At 38.3% G+C, this 18,736-nt stretch overlaps 1 protein-coding gene across 2 annotated transcripts in view; it reads left to right on the top strand.

Annotated features, from left to right (window-relative positions):
• The window catches only part of NUCKS1 (nuclear casein kinase and cyclin dependent kinase substrate 1), a 38,266-nt gene extending 19,901 nt beyond the window's left edge, over positions 1–18,365 (top strand). Inside the window, exons 2-7 of one of the 2 annotated variants that reach the window (XM_010362475.2) lie at positions 1,348–1,397; positions 3,136–3,241; positions 7,238–7,293; positions 10,628–10,780; positions 11,897–12,046; positions 13,083–18,365. In XM_010362475.2, coding sequence (XP_010360777.1) covers positions 1,348–1,397; positions 3,136–3,241; positions 7,238–7,293; positions 10,628–10,780; positions 11,897–12,046; positions 13,083–13,282 — 715 coding nt within the window. In that variant the 3' untranslated portion in view covers positions 13,283–18,365. The remainder of the gene's footprint in view (positions 1–1,347; positions 1,398–3,135; positions 3,242–7,237; positions 7,294–10,627; positions 10,781–11,896; positions 12,047–13,082) is intronic. The other variant, XM_010362476.2, reaches the window with a different exon arrangement.
• The last annotated feature ends 371 nt before the right edge of the window (positions 18,366–18,736 follow it).

An 18,736-nucleotide genomic window follows, 5' to 3' on the forward strand; every position in this document is an offset into this window, starting at 1 on the left:
TAGCAGTAAGAGTAAGATATCATTTACAATGTTAGCTTATAAATATGGTAGCTTTGTATATAATGAATATATAGGTACATGGTGATTTGGTTCATTTTGCTGTTTTATGTATATTTGTTTGGAGAGATGGGAGATTGTTTTGTAGAAAAGAATGGTATTTGAGGCCAGGCGCGATGGCTCATGCCTGTAATCCCAGCACTTTGGGAGGCCAACGCAGGCAGATCACGAGATCAGGGGTTTAAGACCAGCCTGGCCAACGTGGTGAAACCCTATCTCTACTAAAAATACAAAAAATTAGCTGGGCGTGGTGGCGGTTAACTGTAATCTCAGCTACTCAGGAGACTGAGACAGGAGAATCGCTTGAACTTGGGAGGCGGAGGTTGCCATGAGCTGAGATCTCGCCATTGCACTCCAGCCTGTGCGACAGGGCAAGACTTCATCTCAAAAAAAAGAAAAGAGAGAAGAAAAGAATGGTATTGGAATTATCACTGAGATGAGCAGTATGAGAATTGTAGCTTGACATACTTGTGGTTTACACTATGCTTTCTTGTAACAAAATGTTAAGTATTTTGGCTTGAGAAGTCGGGGCCCTTAAAAAATACTTTTTGCCTGGGTGCAGTGGCTCGTGCCTGTAATCCCAGCACTTTGGGAGCTGAGCCAGGATGACTGCCTGAGCTTAGGAGTTTGAGACCAGCCTGGGCAACGCAGGGAGACCCTGTCTACAAAAAATGAAAAAAATTAGCCAGCATGCGTCTGTAATCCCAGCTACTCAGGAGGCTGAGGCAGGCGGATTACTTGGGCCCAGTAGGTCAAGGCTGCCATGAGCCATGATTCTGCCACTGCTCTCCAGCCTAGGCGACAGAGTGACACCCTGTCTCAAAAAATTAATTAAGTAATTTTATTTTCTTTCCTTTTCTTTTTTTTTTTTTTTTTTTTTTTTTTTTTTTGAGACGGAGTTTCACTCTTGTTGCCCAGGCTGGAGTGCAGTGGAGCTATCTCAGCTCACCACAACCTCCGCCCCCTGGGTTCAAGCGATTCTCCTGCCTCAGCCTCCCAAGTAGCTGGCATTACAGGCATGTGCCACCACGCTTGGCTAATTTTGTGTTTTTAGTAGAGATGAGGTTTCTCTGTGTTGATCAGGCTCATTTCGAACTCCCGACCTCAGGTGATTCGCCCACCTTGGCCTCCCAAAGTGCTGGGATTACAGGTGTGAGCCACCATGCCCGGCAATTAAATAGTTTTCAAAGAGCTACTTCAGTTCTGTTTATGAAAGAGAAATGTGTGTTCTGATGTCTTAGAAAAATCCTACAGTTTTATGATTTTAATTGGAGTCTCTTCTTTCTACAGAAATAGGAAGGTTGTTGATTACTCACAGTTTCAGGAATCTGATGATGCAGGTAAGTTTTATGGTTTCAACAAATTGTAAGTTGGACCAGTGGAGGTTACCAGCTTGTATACTTTTATTATGCTTTTGGAATAAGTTTTACTTTTTTATTTTAGAGTATTTACCGAAACTATGTCATGATCTGTGTCAACCAAAGCAAAAGTTGAACTTACATGGATTTTAACTTTTCCATGGTAAATAATTTATAATAAACATTAAACAATTTTTTTCTTATTTGGTTTTGGAGTCCAAAGTTTAAATGTCCAGTAATTCTGATATAGTGTTCATTACTTAAAATACCTCCTGCTGTCAGCCAGGTGCCATGGCTCACGCCTGTAATCCCAGCACTTTGGGAGGCCAAGGTGGGCGGACCAGTTGAGGTCAGGAGTTCCAGACCATCCTGGCCAACATGGTGAAACCCCATCTCTGCTAAAAATATAGAAATTAGCCGGGAGTGGTGGCATGTGCCTGTAATCCCAGCTACTCTGGAGGCTGAGGCAGGAGAATCGCTTGAACTCAGGAGGCAGAGGTTGCAGTGAGAGGAGATGGCTCACTGCACTCAGGCCTGGGCAACAGAGACACCCTGTCTGAAAAAAAAAAAAATTATTCTACAAGCCAGGCACAGTGACTCACGCCTATAATCCCAGCACTTTGCAGGGGGGAAAAATCTCCTGCTGTTATTACAATAAAACTTGTGCCTTGTATTATGTTTTTACATAATAAAGCAACTGAGAGTCTGTTTTGTGAAACAGCTTTGATTTGTGAACTAATTCATCACAGAATGAGTGTTGTAACTAAGTCTTAGCCGTAAGAGGTTTTTTCAGAGTTGTCTCCTTAATCTCACTACTTTCCAGATATGTTTACTATTCTTTTTTCTTTCTTCTTATTCTAACTTTTATTTATAAAGATAATATGTGCCCTTTGGGAAGACTTAGAAAATACTGAAAGATACGAAGAAGAGTAAAAAATGTAATGTGTAGCACTAATATTTATTAAATGCTTGCTACATGTCAGGAATTGTTTCAAATGTTTGTATTTCATATTTACTTAGAATAATCTTGTTAATATGTGATATACTATTATTTTTATTTTGAGCATTTTATGTTATTAAAAGGTATTTGGAAAATTCCTATCAATGGTTATATAATATCCCATAATGGAATTTATAATGTTTCTGACCACTTAATAATTGCTAATGCTCCGGACTACTTCCAGCATCTCGCCATCGTGTGTGTGTGAGTGTGAAGGGTGCAGTAAACAGTTTTGGAAATAATTTCCTTTTAAGGTAGAGTCATTTTCGTTAGTTTTATAGGGCTTTTGAAATTGGAAATATTTTCTTCAAATGCAAGATTATGTTGTATTTAATACTTTAGTTTAAAAGTAATTTGCTTATTAATAGTAATTGTGTTTACTTCCTGAAATGTTGGTAATATAACCATATTACGATAATTTTCAAATAAGTGTGAACGTGTTGAAATCAAAAGGGGAGGGTATAAAATGATAAGAGAGGCTTAGCTAAAAATAGATGAAATATATATCGTAAGGACTAGAGGGTAATATGCAAAAATGAAGTTAAGGTGATAGGACTGGGTTTGGAAATAATTTAGTGTTTTAAAACTGAAAGAAACTATTTGGGAAATCCTGCTCCTCTCACCATTTAAACAGCACGAGAGATAATTATGTCAGTAAATATAGTGGTGATTTTAACATGCAAAAATCATAGTTAATTAAGTTTGAAAAACACTGTTTAGATGAAGATTATGGAAGAGATTCGGGCCCTCCCACTAAGAAAATTCGATCATCTCCCCGAGAAGCTAAAAATAAGAGGCGATCTGGAAAGAATTCACAGGAAGATAGGTAAGAGGCATTGTTTTTCTGTTCCCGGTTACATTGTCACCACTCTGAGATGAGAGTAGTCTCTGATCTCTAAATTGTTGGAATCTCATATACTTTTGAAAAGTACTTACTGTCCACTTAATATTTTGCATATTTCATATTATCTCAGGCTGTGCTTGAGTATGTAATTTGTTATCTAAGGTTAATATTGACACTTTCATTGTAGTGATAACAAAAAATAAGTGATATATCCCGTTCAGTCACAAATCACTGGCACAATTATAACTAAAGCTTGTAGAATCTTTTTTTTTTTTTTTTTTCTTTTGAGACGGAGTCTCACTCTGCCGCCTAGGCTGGAGTGCAGTGGCCGGATCTCAGCTCACTGCAAGCTCTGCCTCCCGGGTTTTATGCCATTCTCCTGCCTCAGCCTCCCGTGTAGCTGGGACTACAGGCGCCCGCCACATCGCCCGGCTAGTTTTTTGTATTTTTTAGTAGAGACGGAGTTTCACCATGTTAGCCAGTATGGTCTCGATCTCCTGACCTCGTGATCTGCCCGCGTCGGCCTCCCAAAGTGCTGGGATTACAGGCTTGAGCCACCGCGCCCGGCCAGCTTGTAGAATCTTAAGTTGTATAGCCTGCTGCATTTTGCTGTCTCATAATCAATTCTCCTTTGTTTAAATAATTTAACCATTTTGGAGAGTTTCTTTTCCCTTCGTTTTACAAATGAGTTGTGATTTTAACTATAATTTTGCCTCAGAAGACCAGGATATTAGGAGGACACGGTGGCTCATGCTTGTAATCCCAGGACTTTGGAAGGCCTAGGTAGCAGGATCACTTGAGGCCAGGAGTTTGAGACTAGCCTGGGCAATATAAGGAGACCACGTCTCTACACAAAAATATAAAATTTGTCTGGGAATGGTGGCATTTGCCTGTAGCCCCAGCTACTCAGGAGTCTCAGGCAGGAGGATCCTTTGAGCCCAGGAGTTCAAGGCTGCAGTGAGCTATGATTGTACCACTGTACTCCAGCCCAGGTGACAGAGCCAAGACTGTCTTGGGGGAAAAAAAAAAAACCAGGATATTGTAATTTCTGCCCTCTTAGTAAAGGTATACACACTCTCACACTCGGTATAACGTAACTTTAAGACCTTCTTGGTGATAATGGTGATTATAGTGATGATGATGGCTACTGTTTATGATTATTATGTGACAATCTCTATTATGTGTTTTACATACACTATCATTTAATTCTCACAACATCTCTATTTGGGTAAATATTAACTTAGAGGGGTTCTGTGATTTAACCAAAGTTATCCAGCAAATGGACAAACAGGTTTTGAAACCATGTCTGTTGGACTCCAAAGTACATTTTTTAACCATTAGAGCTCTATACCGCTTCCAAATAATACTATTACAAATGAGCAGTTCAAATAAATGAAATATTTCTCACTAGTTCTCCTAAGAATCTTGGAGCACCAAAATCATTATTAAATTCATATATTTACTTAGTAGTTTTATTTATGTTGACAACCTCTAATATTTTTTTTTGCTGGAACTTTTCAGAAATGTGCTTTTAAGGAAAAATAATACAGAATTATATGGTTGGGAAACAAGCCATCTAGAGCTTCTTGGTATATGTCTAACATAGTTGTTGTTTGTTTTTAATAGAGATGGGCTCTGGCCATGTTGCCCAGGCTGGTCTCAAACTCCTGGGCTCAAGCGATGCTCCCATCTCAGCATCCCAAAGTGCAGGGATTACAAGTATGAGCCACCATGCCTAGCCTAAAACAGTTTTTTGTTTGTTTGTTTTTTGAAACAGTCTCACTCTGTCACCCAGGCTGGAGTGCAGTGGTATGGTCTCGGCTCACTGCAACCTCCGCCTCCTGGGTTCAAGTGATTCTCCTGCCTCAGCCTCCCAAGTAGCTGGGATTACAGGCGTCTACCACCACACCCAGCTAATTTTTGTATTTTTAGTAGAGACGAGGTTTCACAGTGTTGGCCAGGCTGGTCTTGAACTCCTGACCTCATGATCTGCCCACCTCAGCCTCCCAAAGTGCTGGATTCCAGGCATGAGCCACCTCACCTGGCCAAACAGTTTTATATGGCAGCCCAACTCAGAACTATTTTTCATTATGTTCATTATCTTATTTCTCCTAGGAAAGACCTGCTTTGTGGCATGTTATAATGTCTCATTTACATAATTAACTTCTAGTTTACAGTTTTTCTTGTTGCAGTCATTTGATTTTATTATTCTAAGTGCTGGAAGGATTGAAATAAATATAGGTTTTATTCCTATCTGTATGCCTTGTGTATTTATTCTCAGACCAGTGCTCTGTTGATTTTTCTGTTTTCAAAGTTCAGCCTTCACTTAACTTTGCTGTAGTGGTGCTCAAAGATTAATGCAGTCTATAAACTCAATAAAAGAGGTAGAAAAAATAATATAATTCATCATTGTGTTAGAATTATGAATTTGGTGCTTATTTTGCATAAAAAACATTTATACAGAACAGTCACAGATTTCAGAATTATAAAGTGTCTTGGATTCAAGTTGCTTAGTAAAAGAATATGTTTGGTCATTCTCTTTGCTTAGGAATCATGGATTCAGTATTTTCTCATTTGAGTGTGGTCTAGATTATGGGGAATACCAAAAGTGATTTATAAGACCTGCTATTTGAGAAAGGAAAACTTTGAAGGCAGTTTTTATGTGCGAGTTTTTGGTTTTTGTTCTTCAGAATTTTGCATGGAATAATACAATTGTAGCATTGAAGAATACCAAGTGGATTTGCCTAAGATCATACAACTAACTAATGACAAAGAGATAGACTACTAGGGGCTGGGTATGGTGGCTCACGCTTATAATCCCAGCACTTTGGGAGGCCAGGACAGGTGGATCACTTGAGCTCAGGAGTTCGACACCAGCCTGGGCAACATGGTGAAACCCCATCTCTATTTTTAAAAATATGTAAATTAACAAAGAGAGGTAGGATACTAGAATCCAGATTCTGGAGTTAAGACTTATGAAGACATAATGTGTTGGTTGTGACTAAAAATTGTTTTTAAAAACTTCCCATTGAGCTTTGAAGCTCCTTAACATCTTATTTTACTTTGCAGAGTGATTTTGAGCTCACTTTTGTTTTCTCCATGGTACCACCAGGCAGGACTATATGTTGATATTTCTGATGCAAAGAAATATTGGAAGGAAATACTAATAGGGGATAATTCAATCAATTTATTTTCCATTTTGTTTTAGGTAAATTTTTAGGCATATTGTAAGTTAGATAACTGAACTACAATTCCTGTTTTTTGTTTTTTTTGTTTTTTTTTTGAGATGGAGTCTCGCTCTGTTGCCCAGGCTGGAGTGCAATGGTGTGATCTCAGCTCACTGCAACCTCCACCTTCCGAGTTCAAGTGATTCTCCTCCCTCAGCCTCCTGAGTAGCTGAGATTACAACCATGTACCACCACATCCAGCTAATATTTGTATTTTTAGTAGAGACAAGGTTTCACCATGTTGCCCAGGCTGGTCTTGAACTCCTGGCCTCAAGCGATCTGCCTACCTTAGCCACCCAAACTGCTGAGATTACAGGCATGAGCCACCACGCCCGGACTACAATTCCTTTTAATAATTTTAGATATTTTAGCAGTTTTTCACATGTATAGTTAGTGATCTTTTAGTATTTTACTATTTTATACTCTGCCTCTATTCAAGAATATTTTTCTTATTAAATATTCTTGTGAACCAGGCTTTGTCCGTAGGTGAAAAAATTCCAGCCTGTGTTGAGACACCTTCTTTTTTTCCTTTGAGTCTTTGGAAGCAGTATTTTGTAACGTAGATAAAATTGTGCTTATTCACCAGCATCCCTGTAAAGTAAGGAAATAAAGTACTCCTTAGCATTTGTTTGAACATTTTATATAGAAGAGGTATTTTTCACTTCTTCTCAAGTCAGAAATCAGAGATCTGTGTTCACTTAGATTTTGAGCTAAGACTTACATGCATTTGCTTTTTTGCCTCCCTTTATAGTGAGGACTCAGAAGACAAAGATGTGAAGACCAAGAAGGATGATTCTCACTCAGCAGGTAGTAAACTATTTTAAATGTAAGAGGTATAATTCTATTTATATAATATTTTATTAGATGTTTTAATAAGCGATTTGTATGCCAGATACTGTTGCAAATCTGGGATTACAAAGACGTTTCCATCTTCAAAGAGCTCCTAATGATTCTCAGTCCTGGTGGCTTATTACAGTCATCTATGAATCTTTTTAAAAATGCATATTCTGGGTCCTGTCCCAAAATTTCCGATTAAATAGATCTCGGGATGTTGGGGCTTGGTTTTCTTTAAGTATCTACACATTATTATGCATGGTCAATATTAGAAATCATTTACATAAACAAAAGACATCAAACTAAATAGAATAATATATAAATATAAAACTTGGTAAAATAGAGGCATTAAAAAGGGGGAGTGGTGGACTCTGGGTGGAAAAGCAAATGAAAGTTTCATTCCACTGTTTTTAGTGGAGACATAGTCTTTTGAAACAGTAGCCATAGAGAAAGCTTTTTTTGTAAAAATTTTAACTTAAAAGAATTAATATGAAGTAATGGGGAGTTTCCATGGCCAAATAAAATGTTCAGTCCTGATGATTCTACTTGCTGTTGGTATTTATTTTTAAATTTAATCTTGTAAGAATTGAGATTTTTAATCCATATTACTTCCAGCCATGTTAGTTTTGACTTACATTCCCTTGCTGTTGTCTCCCTGGATCTCCCTTTAAATGAGACTGCTGTTTAGCTAATACAAAGGGGAGAGGCAAAGTTCGGCTAAATTCACTCTGCTTAGCTGTTTTGCTTTCCCGTCTGTTCAAGTATGCTATCTGGCTACCTAAGTTGAAAAGAAACTGTATTAATCAATTTTGCATTATCTGTTGATCCTGTGATAATACAGTACATGCTTTCACTCATCTGCCTTGTAAATCCTAATTTGAATCTCTTACACTTGCTAGTTTATTGAGCACTTCTGGATAAATAACTCTGTACTAGTATTAAGCTAAGCTTCTACCAAGTGGGTTTAGTTTTGGGTCTGCCATGTCAGCTTTATTTTGTTTGTCTCTAGATGAGATTTTTAAAAGTGAAAGAGATGACTTGAACACTGACCATGGCAAGGCTCATAGGACTAGAAGTGTTTTCCAAAGAGTGACCACTTAACCTTGACAGAATAAGGGAGCCTAAAACTTCAGGGCTGTAGGTAGAGACTAATGCAAATATGGTTTACTCTAGAGGCAGTAGGCTGGCAGCCTACCCTTTAACCAAATTTATTCACAAACACAACTGTGTGTTAAAAAAGTTTTTTTTAGGCTGAGCATGGTGACTCATGCCCGCCATCCCAGCACTTTGGGAGGCCAAGGCGGGTGGATCACCTGAGGTCAAGGGTTCAAGACCAGCCTGGCCAACATGGCAAAACTCTTGTCTCTATCAAAAATACAAAAATATGGTTGAGCCCAGTGGCTCATATCTGTAATCCCAGCACTTTGGGAGGCCAAGGCCGGTGGGTCACCTGAGGTCAGGAGTTCGAGACCAGCCTGGCCAACATGGCAAAACTCCTCCTATACTAAAAATTTAAAAAATTAGCCAGGCGTGGTGGCATGTGCCTGTAATCCCAGTTACTCAGGAGACTGAGGCAGGAGAATCGCTTGAACCTGGGAGGCAGAGGTTACAGTGAGCCAAGATCCCATCATTGCACTCCAGCCTAAGCAAGAAGAGCGAAACTCCATCTTAAAAAACAAACAAACAAACAACAATAACAGCAAGAAATTAGCCGGGCATGGCAGCAGGTGCCTGTAGTCCCAGCTACTCGGGAGGCTGAGACAGGAGAATAGCTTGAACCCAGGAGGCACAGGCTGCAGTGAGCCAAGATTGTGCCACTGCACTCCAATCTGGGCGACAGAGTGAGACTCCAAATTAAAAAAAAAAAATTATTTTTAATTAATAGACTCTAAGAATATGTGAAAGTAAATTTTTTATAGGCTTCTCGGCTTCTCCAAACATCTTTCACTAATTGATCTAAATATGTATTTTAAAGATTTTCCAGCCAGGCACAGTAGCTCACGCCTGTAATCCTAGCTCTTTGGGAGGCCAAGGAGCGTGGATTACCTGAGGTCAGGAGTTTGAGACCAGCCTGACCAACATGGTGAAACCCCGTCTCTACTAAAAATACAAAATCAGCCGAGCATGGTGGCATGCACCTGTAATCCCAGTTACTCGGAAGGCTGAGGCAGGAGAATCGCTTGAACCCAGGAGGTGGAGGTTGCGGTGAGGCGAGATTGCGCCATTGCACTCCAGCCCGGGCAACAAGAGCAAAACTCTGTCTCAAAAAAAAAAAAAAGATTTTCCTCAGTCCCCTCTAAATTGAAATGGTCACAAGCCATTCATTATAAAGGATAACAGTTTGACATTATTTTAGGGTTTTCATGTTTTATGTCTTAGAATAAAGATTATTGGAAGACATTCTTTCCCTCTCATACTATGTTAAGATATTTTTCTAACTTTAGCTTTTAAAAACAGTGAACATAGATTTGAATGTAATTGAGAATTTTAGAGCAAAGCAATGATGTAACTTTAAAGTATAGGAGTTAAGTGTTCACGCTTTAATTCAGCTTAGCTACTGCTTAAAATTACATGTCTTTGTTACTTTATATGTAATAGTGGGTACATAGTCTTGTCCAAGCTCATTCTTTGTGAATTTAGGTCCTCCTTTATACATTTTGTAGAATGTTTTTTTAATTTTTATTTTATGTTCTGGGATACATGTGCAGGATGTGCAGGTTTGTTACATAGGTAAATGTGTGCAATGGTGATTTGCTGCACCCATCAACCCATCACCTAGGTATTAAGCCCAGCATGCAGTAGCTATTTTTTAGTGCTCTCCCTCTCCATCCCCCTACCCTGCCCCCTCCCTCGCCACAGGCTCCAGTGTGTGTTGTTCCCCTCCCTGTGTCCATGTGTTCTCATTGTTCAGCTCTCACTTATAAGTGAGAACATGCAGTGTTTGGTCTTTCGTGCCTGCATTAGTTTGCTGAGGATGATGGCCTCCAGCTCCATCCATGTCCCTGCAAAGGACATGATCTCCTTCCCTTTTTATGACTGCATAGTATTCCATGGTGTGTATGTACCACATTTTATTTATCCGGTCTATCATTGATGGGCATTTGAGTTGATTCCATCATTTTGCAGAAATGTTGAAGGATAGAATTTTCCCTTTTACAATGAAATAAAGCTGCAGATTATATCCTATATTGGCCACTATGTTGGCTTTTTCAGTCAGTTACATTTTCAGTCAATATTAATCTTTTGCACTATCTTGTCAAATACAAAATTCTTAAATCATTATGTCATGGTAATTCTGATATTGCAGAGGATAGTGAAGATGAAAAAGAAGATCATAAAAATGTGCGCCAGCAACGGCAGGCGGCGTCTAAAGCAGCTTCTAAACAGAGGGAGATGCTCATGGAAGATGTGGGCAGTGAGGAAGAACAAGAAGAGGAGGATGAGGCACCGTTCCAAGAGAGTATGTGAAGTTGTTTTGTGTACTTTGGTCATTTGGTCATAATTGTAGTTTGTGACCTTGGTTACTTTGCCATTTCTAGGATGCTAAATGTTATAACCAGTCCCTTAAATTGGATAGATACTCCCTGTTAAAAGAGATGACTGTGTTGGTTCCTGTTAATATTTTAAAGGTTCAGAGATTCTCACGATTGCCCACCATTTGTAATGGTTGCACTCTTTATTTAATGATGTTTGTGTTCAAACACTGAATGAACAGTTGCTTAAGTAACAGTCACATTAGGCACTGTGATAGAGATTTGTATTTTGCCCTGGTGGAGGAGGTTGTAGACCTCTTTTCACAGAAAAAAAAATGTTCATAACAAAAGTTAGGTGTTTCACAGGTTAGTCATATTAGTTCATTCTTTTTTTTTTTTTTTCTTTTGAGACAGAGTCTCGCTCTGTCGCCCAGGCTGGAGTGCAGTGGTGCTATCTTGGCTCACTGCAAGCTCCGCCTCCCAGGTTCACGCCATTCTCCTGCCTCAGCCTCCCGAGTAGCTGGGACTACAGGCGCCCGCCACCACGCTGGCTAATTTTTTTGTATTTTTAGTAGAGAGGGATTTCATTGTGGTCTCCTGACCTCGTGATCCGCCCGCCTCGGCCTCCCAAAGTGCTTGGATTACAGGCATGAGCCACGGCGCCCAGCCCAGATTAGTTAATTCTGTGTATTTTTGTTTCATGTTTGGTTTTCTTGTTTCACTTATTCATAATTGGACCAAAAAGGCCCTGTTGGTTCAGTTTTGTTTCCCTGGTCTCAACCAGTACTACATGAAAGTGATGGAATTACCAAAAGTTATTTGATAGTTTCAGTTTTGATTCAGATTAGCTCTTACTCTTCCTGTTTTCAGTCTACTTTTCAAACACATCACTCATGTAACTCTCTCATGTAAGGTGCATGCAAAATCCATTTGATAACTGAGGCCAGTGATGACTCCAGTCAAATTGGTGCCACAGCTCCAAATAGAATCCAAGGGTGTTTGACTCCCATCCCATCCTCTAGTCATTCTTAGTACTCTCTTCCTTTTTCACTTGGAAGGATACGTACATTAAGTTAGACGTTGAAATTCTTCTTTCTTCTCAGAAGATTCTGGCAGCGATGAAGATTTCCTAATGGAAGATGATGATGATAGTGACTATGGCAGTTCAAAAAAGAAAAACAAAAAGATGGTTAAGAAGTCCAAACCTGAAAGAAAAGAAAAGAAAATGCCCAAACCCAGGCTAAAGGCTACAGGTAAGTTCTGCAGAAGTGAAATTAAATGTACTGCTTTAAAAATTTTGAGAAACATTATTTTCAACACAGAAATTCTTCATTAGGATTTGGCATTGACCTGATGTTTAGCAGGAATACAAGAAATCTAAAAGGGTCTTGTATTCTGCAACTGGAAGTATCTCTTATTAATAAAGACACTAGCCTGTTTAAGAGTCTAGTGGACTTAGCCATGTTCTTCAACTATTGCCAGTACTTGAGCGAGATTTCAGAGAATAATCTATTTGTTTCAGACACAGTGGTAGAAATGCTGTATCATCATACCTGTTACTGCTCTTTTTTCCTCACTGGTATCACAGTCTCAGCAGCCAGCAAAGACTTAATTATGAAAATGCACAAACCTAGAGTAATACATTTAAGTTCCATGTTCTGAACTCTACCCCATCCTCTGTGCTATCAGAATAAAACCACACTTGATGACATGAGTTAATTTTTTTCTGCGCCCTAATGGGTTCTCCTAGTTGGAACTAATTTGTTAACTAAATCAGAGATCAATTTGCTTTTTGTGTAGGTGGTTTTATTCTGTTAGGTAGAACTAGTCATTGTTAAACTTCTATTTATCACTTCCTACTGTTAAGAATGATGGAACTATCAAGCGTTATTTGATAGCTTTAGTTTCTGATCAGATTAATTATTTTCCTTCCCTCTTTTTGACCTGCTTTTTATAAACAACTTTTAGCATAAACAACTGTTAGTTTACCAAGGAATTAAGGATGTTGTGCACGTGCTTCTTCATTACAGGTATTACTGTTAACATCATGGAGTGTTGGTAAAAACTGATGGGAAATACTGCAACATAGTGTAGTAACTTATGAACAGTTTAGAAATTGAGCTAGATTTACTTAGGGATATATGCGCTCCCTTGTGCCCACCTTGATTTTTAGTAAGTTGCGTATTGTCTTTATAGATTTTATTCTTACAGATTGTTTTATTTTATAGCTGACTTGTATTAAAGACATTTTTTTCTCTTCCCTTCCCCAAATTATTTTTTTATTTTCAGTGACGCCAAGTCCAGTGAAAGGCAAAGGGAAAGTGGGTCGCCCCACAGCTTCAAAGGCATCAAAGGAAAAGACTCCTTCTCCCAAAGAAGAAGATGAGGAACCAGAAAGCCCGCCAGAAAAGAAAACATCTACAAGCCCCCCACCCGAGAAATCTGGGGATGAAGGGTCTGAAGATGAAGCCCCGTCTGGGGAGGATTAGAAGTGATGATGGTCTGGGGAGAGATTTTATTAAAAAAAAAGAAAAAAAAAAAAGAAAAAAGAGGGAGGAAAAAAAAGAACCTACTTAAGATAGAACATGGTTTTGGCTATGGCTTGACTCATGGGCTTTCAGTGCTTTTTTCCATTTGTTGAAAGTAACATTTCTCTCTCTCTCTTTTTTTTTTTTTTTTTTTTAAAGCAAACCATTGTATGTTTAAGTGTTTAAGTCACCTTTTTGTCTATTGGTCTCTTTGCCAGCCCTCCCCTTTCCCAATGAAAGCCATGTCAAATTAATCATTGGATTGACTGCTTCATCTTTTTGTTTTTAATGAAAGGTGTACCACAGTTGTAAAGCAATAAGATTTGAGATGAACATTATTGAAACTTTGCTTTTTGCTAAAAAATAGCAAGTTGAATAGTAATCAAAAAACATAGATTTTAGTTCAAAATGATTGCTCCTTTCTCTACCTGGACTTTTAAAAAATCAATTGTCATCTAATAGAGTTTATTTGTCTATAGACACAGGTATCAATATCTAAAAAAAATCATGACCTTAAACTTCCACTGATGAGGCAGGTAGGAGATAAAGATGAATTCCGAACTGTTACTAAAAGTACTCATTTTTTTACCTTGTGGGGAGGGTGGGCAATGGGGTTACCTGACTTTATTTGAGGGTGTGGGCTTTCTTTTTTATTTCATCACTTGTTATCTCAAAGAGACTTGGAGCCAGTGATCCTTTTATCCTGCTACAGTCTTTAGGGAGCTAAATAAATAAATAAATAAGCAAGGGCCGCCAAAACTGAAATCACTCTTGATTTCATATTTCCTTCTCTAAATATATATGTATCCTGTTTTTTGGATAAAATTTTACCAAGAAGCAAAAAAAAAAAAAAAAATACTCTAGAATTTAATCGACAAGATCAGTCTACACGTCACAGTGGATTTCTTTTCAAACTGACAATGGGTTTTAAGCAAATAAAGTTCCAGTTAATGTGAAACTCAGTCACAAAGAGTTGAGATTTTTCCTTTATGAGATAGAATTGACATTCTTTTATGCTATAAATGTGCATTCAGGTCCCATTAACCATGTTCTGCTTTTATTTGGGGCTAGAACATTTTCTTTTTCATACCCCAATCTTCCCATTTCTTCGTAGAAATGTGATAAGAAGTACATCCCTGTGATCTTGCTGCTTCGTAGGGCACCACTGCACACTCTGCCCTGAGTGCCAACCACCTCTGCTATAGGACACTATTTTCCTGGCCCTATTCTTCACTTACTTCCCATCCTGTCCTTGACTAGGAATATGTTAAATGCTGCTCCCATACAATTCAGTTAGCTCTTGTCTTTTTAGTTGGTCCAACCCCTGCTTTACTGCTTATGCTGCTTAAAGTGGAGGGACTAGAGAAACCAGGCATTTTAGCAGGCCTGTGTGCAGTTGATAACAGACTTTTTGCATGCCTTATAAAAGCAGTCAGGAGATAGATCCATAGGTTTGATCCTTCACATCTGATACCATGCGCTAATGGGAACAAGGTTTAAAGGGTCCTGGTATGCTAATAAATTGAAAAATTAGTGAAATTTAACTTCTGCCTTTTTTTTCCTGCCTTTTAATCTAGATTTGCTTCCTCAATATCCTGCTTTGCGGTTTACTAGGAACATGCTTACTCTGATTCTTTTTAAAAAAACACACAGTGGCAGAGTCATTTTGCTGTTGCACTGTGTGTTAAAGAATGAATAAGGAGTTTTCAGTACATGGCCAAAAACACAGGACTTGAACATAAATGGCAGTTGGCTCATTCTCTTTCATGATGGTTAAATTCAGAGTTGTGAACTTTGTAATGAGGCAAATGATTAATCTATTTGCCTAAATGGGTTTGTTCAGGTATCCATTTTTAACAAAGAGGTTTGTGTTCATATAGTCAAAGACCGATCAGTGTTTCCACCATGCACTTCTATTTTTTAGGAGTTTATAATTTTAAGTCTTACATTCCTAGTAACGTGGGCTTTTCTTAGGTTATGTTTCGTGAAGATTCGGGGGGAGGGCGCTTTTAAAACTTCAGCCTCAATTGTTTGTGTAACAGTCTGTTTAATATATTAATCTGCACTAACATCTCTGTGATATATGCACATGTTTTAGAGGTAATCATGTCTTCTAGGTTACTTGTGTGCATTTGATTGTGCTTCTTGTTTAGAGTCCCTTTTAAAATTAATTCATTAGATTGAAAAATGTACTCTATATTTCTGATAGACTGGACAGAAGGATCTGTGTCCCCAAGTGAGACAGGCTCTGAATAACCTTTGTTTTCTCCACTTTTTATTGATGATTTGAAACACTTTAAAAGTCTTCCCCTCAAATCATGCATGCAAATAGGAGGACAGTGGTGGTGACTCAACTGGATACAGGTGCTCAATAGTCAGGCTTGATAGTGATGTCAGAATGCATTACAAGCTGTAAGCCGATACTGACTGGCCATTGGCACCACCCTTGACTAACCTTCCTCTTTTTCTCTAGTGTGCCTATGGTGAAATGGCAATAGCATTCACTGTCGTATTTTGCAGTGCTCAGGAAGTGGGACGTTAACTTTGAAGGTGCTTGTTTGTATTAGCTCTGCTAGGTTTACCTCTACAACATAGATTTCGGCAGCTATGCTGACTGACACTACATTCTAGTTCTTAAGATTTTTTTTCCAGATCCCCCCTTCCCCAGCTAGACATACGTAGCATACTTCCACCTTATTCAATCTTTCTGTAACCTGCTGCTGCTTTTCGTCCTCCTCACCTCAGATCGGAATCAATAGAGTGGGCCCAGAGGATACATTTTAATTCCAGTAATGGTAGGTAGATTTGTCCTGCTTTCTAAAACATCTCCCCATTTCATATTTCCACTCCATGTTGATTCCATAAGGGAAAATTAAAGGGTGTTTCCTCCTGTAGGGAGGTAATGTAATGAGTGTGGACATCTTTTAATCTTGAGGAATAGTAGTTGATTTCCCTTGAAGGAGCTTACATACTGTTTTCACAATAACCTGTTTGCCCCAGTTCAATCCTCAGTTTAATACTTAATTTGGTACTGGCTCAAATAGCATTTTCTTATAGATAACAAATCGAGTGAAATTTGAGGTTATACACCAGTAAAGTTTTTAACACTTGTGAATATGGTCAGCTAGACTAAACTTGACTTTTTTTTTTTAATGGTTTTTTAATCTGTGAACATTCAAATAAGTGGATTTTCAAGTACTGGTTGGGGAAGGGAATCGTGCTTTTCTTTAAACTTTTACGAGATGCTTGGAGTGTTAGGCAAAAGCAGAAATAAATATCAGGAGCAACAGGGAAAGCTTTATAAAAGATCATGGTGGCCATTGTTGCAGCTTTGAAGAATGAGTGCTGGTTTGAACAGATCTTTGCCTGCATCATTGGTAGCTGCACTGAAAAGGAAAAACTTTCACCTTAAGAATTTGAAAGGGAAGAAACCTGGGCTCTGGTCTTCATGGCATTTAGACTGAGATACTTAAACAGAACAGAAGTAATATGCATTTCCTGCCACAGGATAGGGAAAATGTAACAAGCTGGTTGCTCTTGAGGTTAGAAAATTGTCTTTTTCTCTGTGGATGAAGCTGGATTTACTTGAAAATGGAGAGTTGGTTTATTGTTTGAATATTGGGACATCAAGCTATAGCCAAGTTTCAGTTGCAACCAGTTTTCCCTTTGAGATAAATTCGATACAAATTATTCTTTTTGAATCCTGAATTTGTAAATTATACTTTTCTTTTCTTTTTTATTTTTTCAAATTCACAGAATTCACAGTGGTGCTGACTGTGTAATAACCACTATTGGGAAAAATCCCGTAAACCTGCCTGTTGCCATGCCAATGGAGTGACTGAACTGGTGACATCTGTTTGAGCATGCTTTGTGTGGCTGGTAGAATGCCACCGTTGTGCATATACTTTGTACATCAGGGGTGAAGGGAGGGTTTTCTAGATTATTGGGGGAGGGTAAAATTGGGATTTTTTGTTGTTCCTTTTTTGATGGGGTGTGGGGGTATAGTACTCAGCTTATGCCCTAAAATAACATGTATAAAAACTCCTGAAGTATTGTGTGGGTGTGTATGTGTGAGTGTGTGTTTGTATACGTCTGGCAATTAAAGCTTTGTCTTCTGGAACTTAGTGAATTCTTTTCTCTTTTTCCTCCAGAAGTATTTGTTACAAGATTTGTAAATAAGAGCTCTACTTAGTTTGTTTACCATGAACATGTTGCAGCAAACCTTATGCATCTAATTCCTACAAGGTTAAAGAAAGACTTTTAGACTTGCCAGGTTAAGCAACAGCCAAGTTCTCAGTAATTGTTTGCCTTGATTTATCTTTTAGACTTCATTTTGCCAGCTCTAAAACTCCCAGTTGCTTGATTTTAGTCCTTAATCTTTTACGTTCTGAGCAGGAAGGGTAAAAGACAGGAACCTGCTTCACTGTATTAACTAGTCCATGGGCTGAGACCGGGACATCTCTTTTCTTCATACTGCAATGTTGCTGGATACATGATCAGATACCAGAGGGTTGGGCATTCTTGCAATACCTTAACAGTGCTGAAATCTGCAGCATGGTACTAAGGAAGTTAAAGTTTGAATGTAACCACTTTATTTAAAGGGTTTTTTTCTTTAATTTAAATGAAATGAGGTTGAAGTGAACATGATTTTGTTGACCATGTTCGTGAATTATAGATGCAACATGCATTGGTAGAATCGTGTGATGGTCTTTTGTGATCCTTAATTTTTACATATCCCAGTCTCTGTATGTATCTGCATAGACAAAGAAAAAACAAACTCCTGCTTTGCTTTTATTGAAGGGTTTCCAGGACTGCGTGTCTGTCCTGAGCTCTGTTTTAAGTATGTGTATCCTTTGCTTGTATTTTGTATTAAAAAAATAAGAAAAAGAACCCTTTATTGTTGAGCATGTTGGCATAGTCCCCTTTATTTTTTTCTCTTTTTGGGACTTATGAAGCAAGTTATTCTTTTTCTGTATCTTTTCTTTTGTAAACTTTTTTTTTGTTTTGTTTAAAAATGGCTTTATAAAAGGGCTTTTATAACCCAGATGTGTGCTCTGTGTACTTTTTGTAATACTTCAAAGTAAACATACTAACTTACACGGCTTTGATAATCAGCTCCCAGTCCAGCCTGACTTTGGGGGAACTTATTTCCCTAATAAATTATTTAGAAACTTTAACAGTGACCATCCCTGTTGTTGGTAAAAGATAAGCATGTCTTGGTTCAAAAGTCAGTACCTCAGGATGGAATCAAAAAGCAGTGGACTTACCAGTTTCTGATTGATAAGGGAGCACTGGACTGGGTGCATAAGGATTCTTAATTAGCGTTTTTTCTCATGTTTACATTCAAGGTTATGAAGTGTTGTGGAAAGCAAAGTTTAACAATCATATATAATAAAAGATAATGTTTATACTCAA

Source organism: Rhinopithecus roxellana, chromosome 8, assembly GCF_007565055.1.
Source record: "Rhinopithecus roxellana isolate Shanxi Qingling chromosome 8, ASM756505v1, whole genome shotgun sequence".
NCBI classification, from domain to species: Eukaryota; Metazoa; Chordata; class Mammalia; order Primates; family Cercopithecidae; genus Rhinopithecus; species Rhinopithecus roxellana.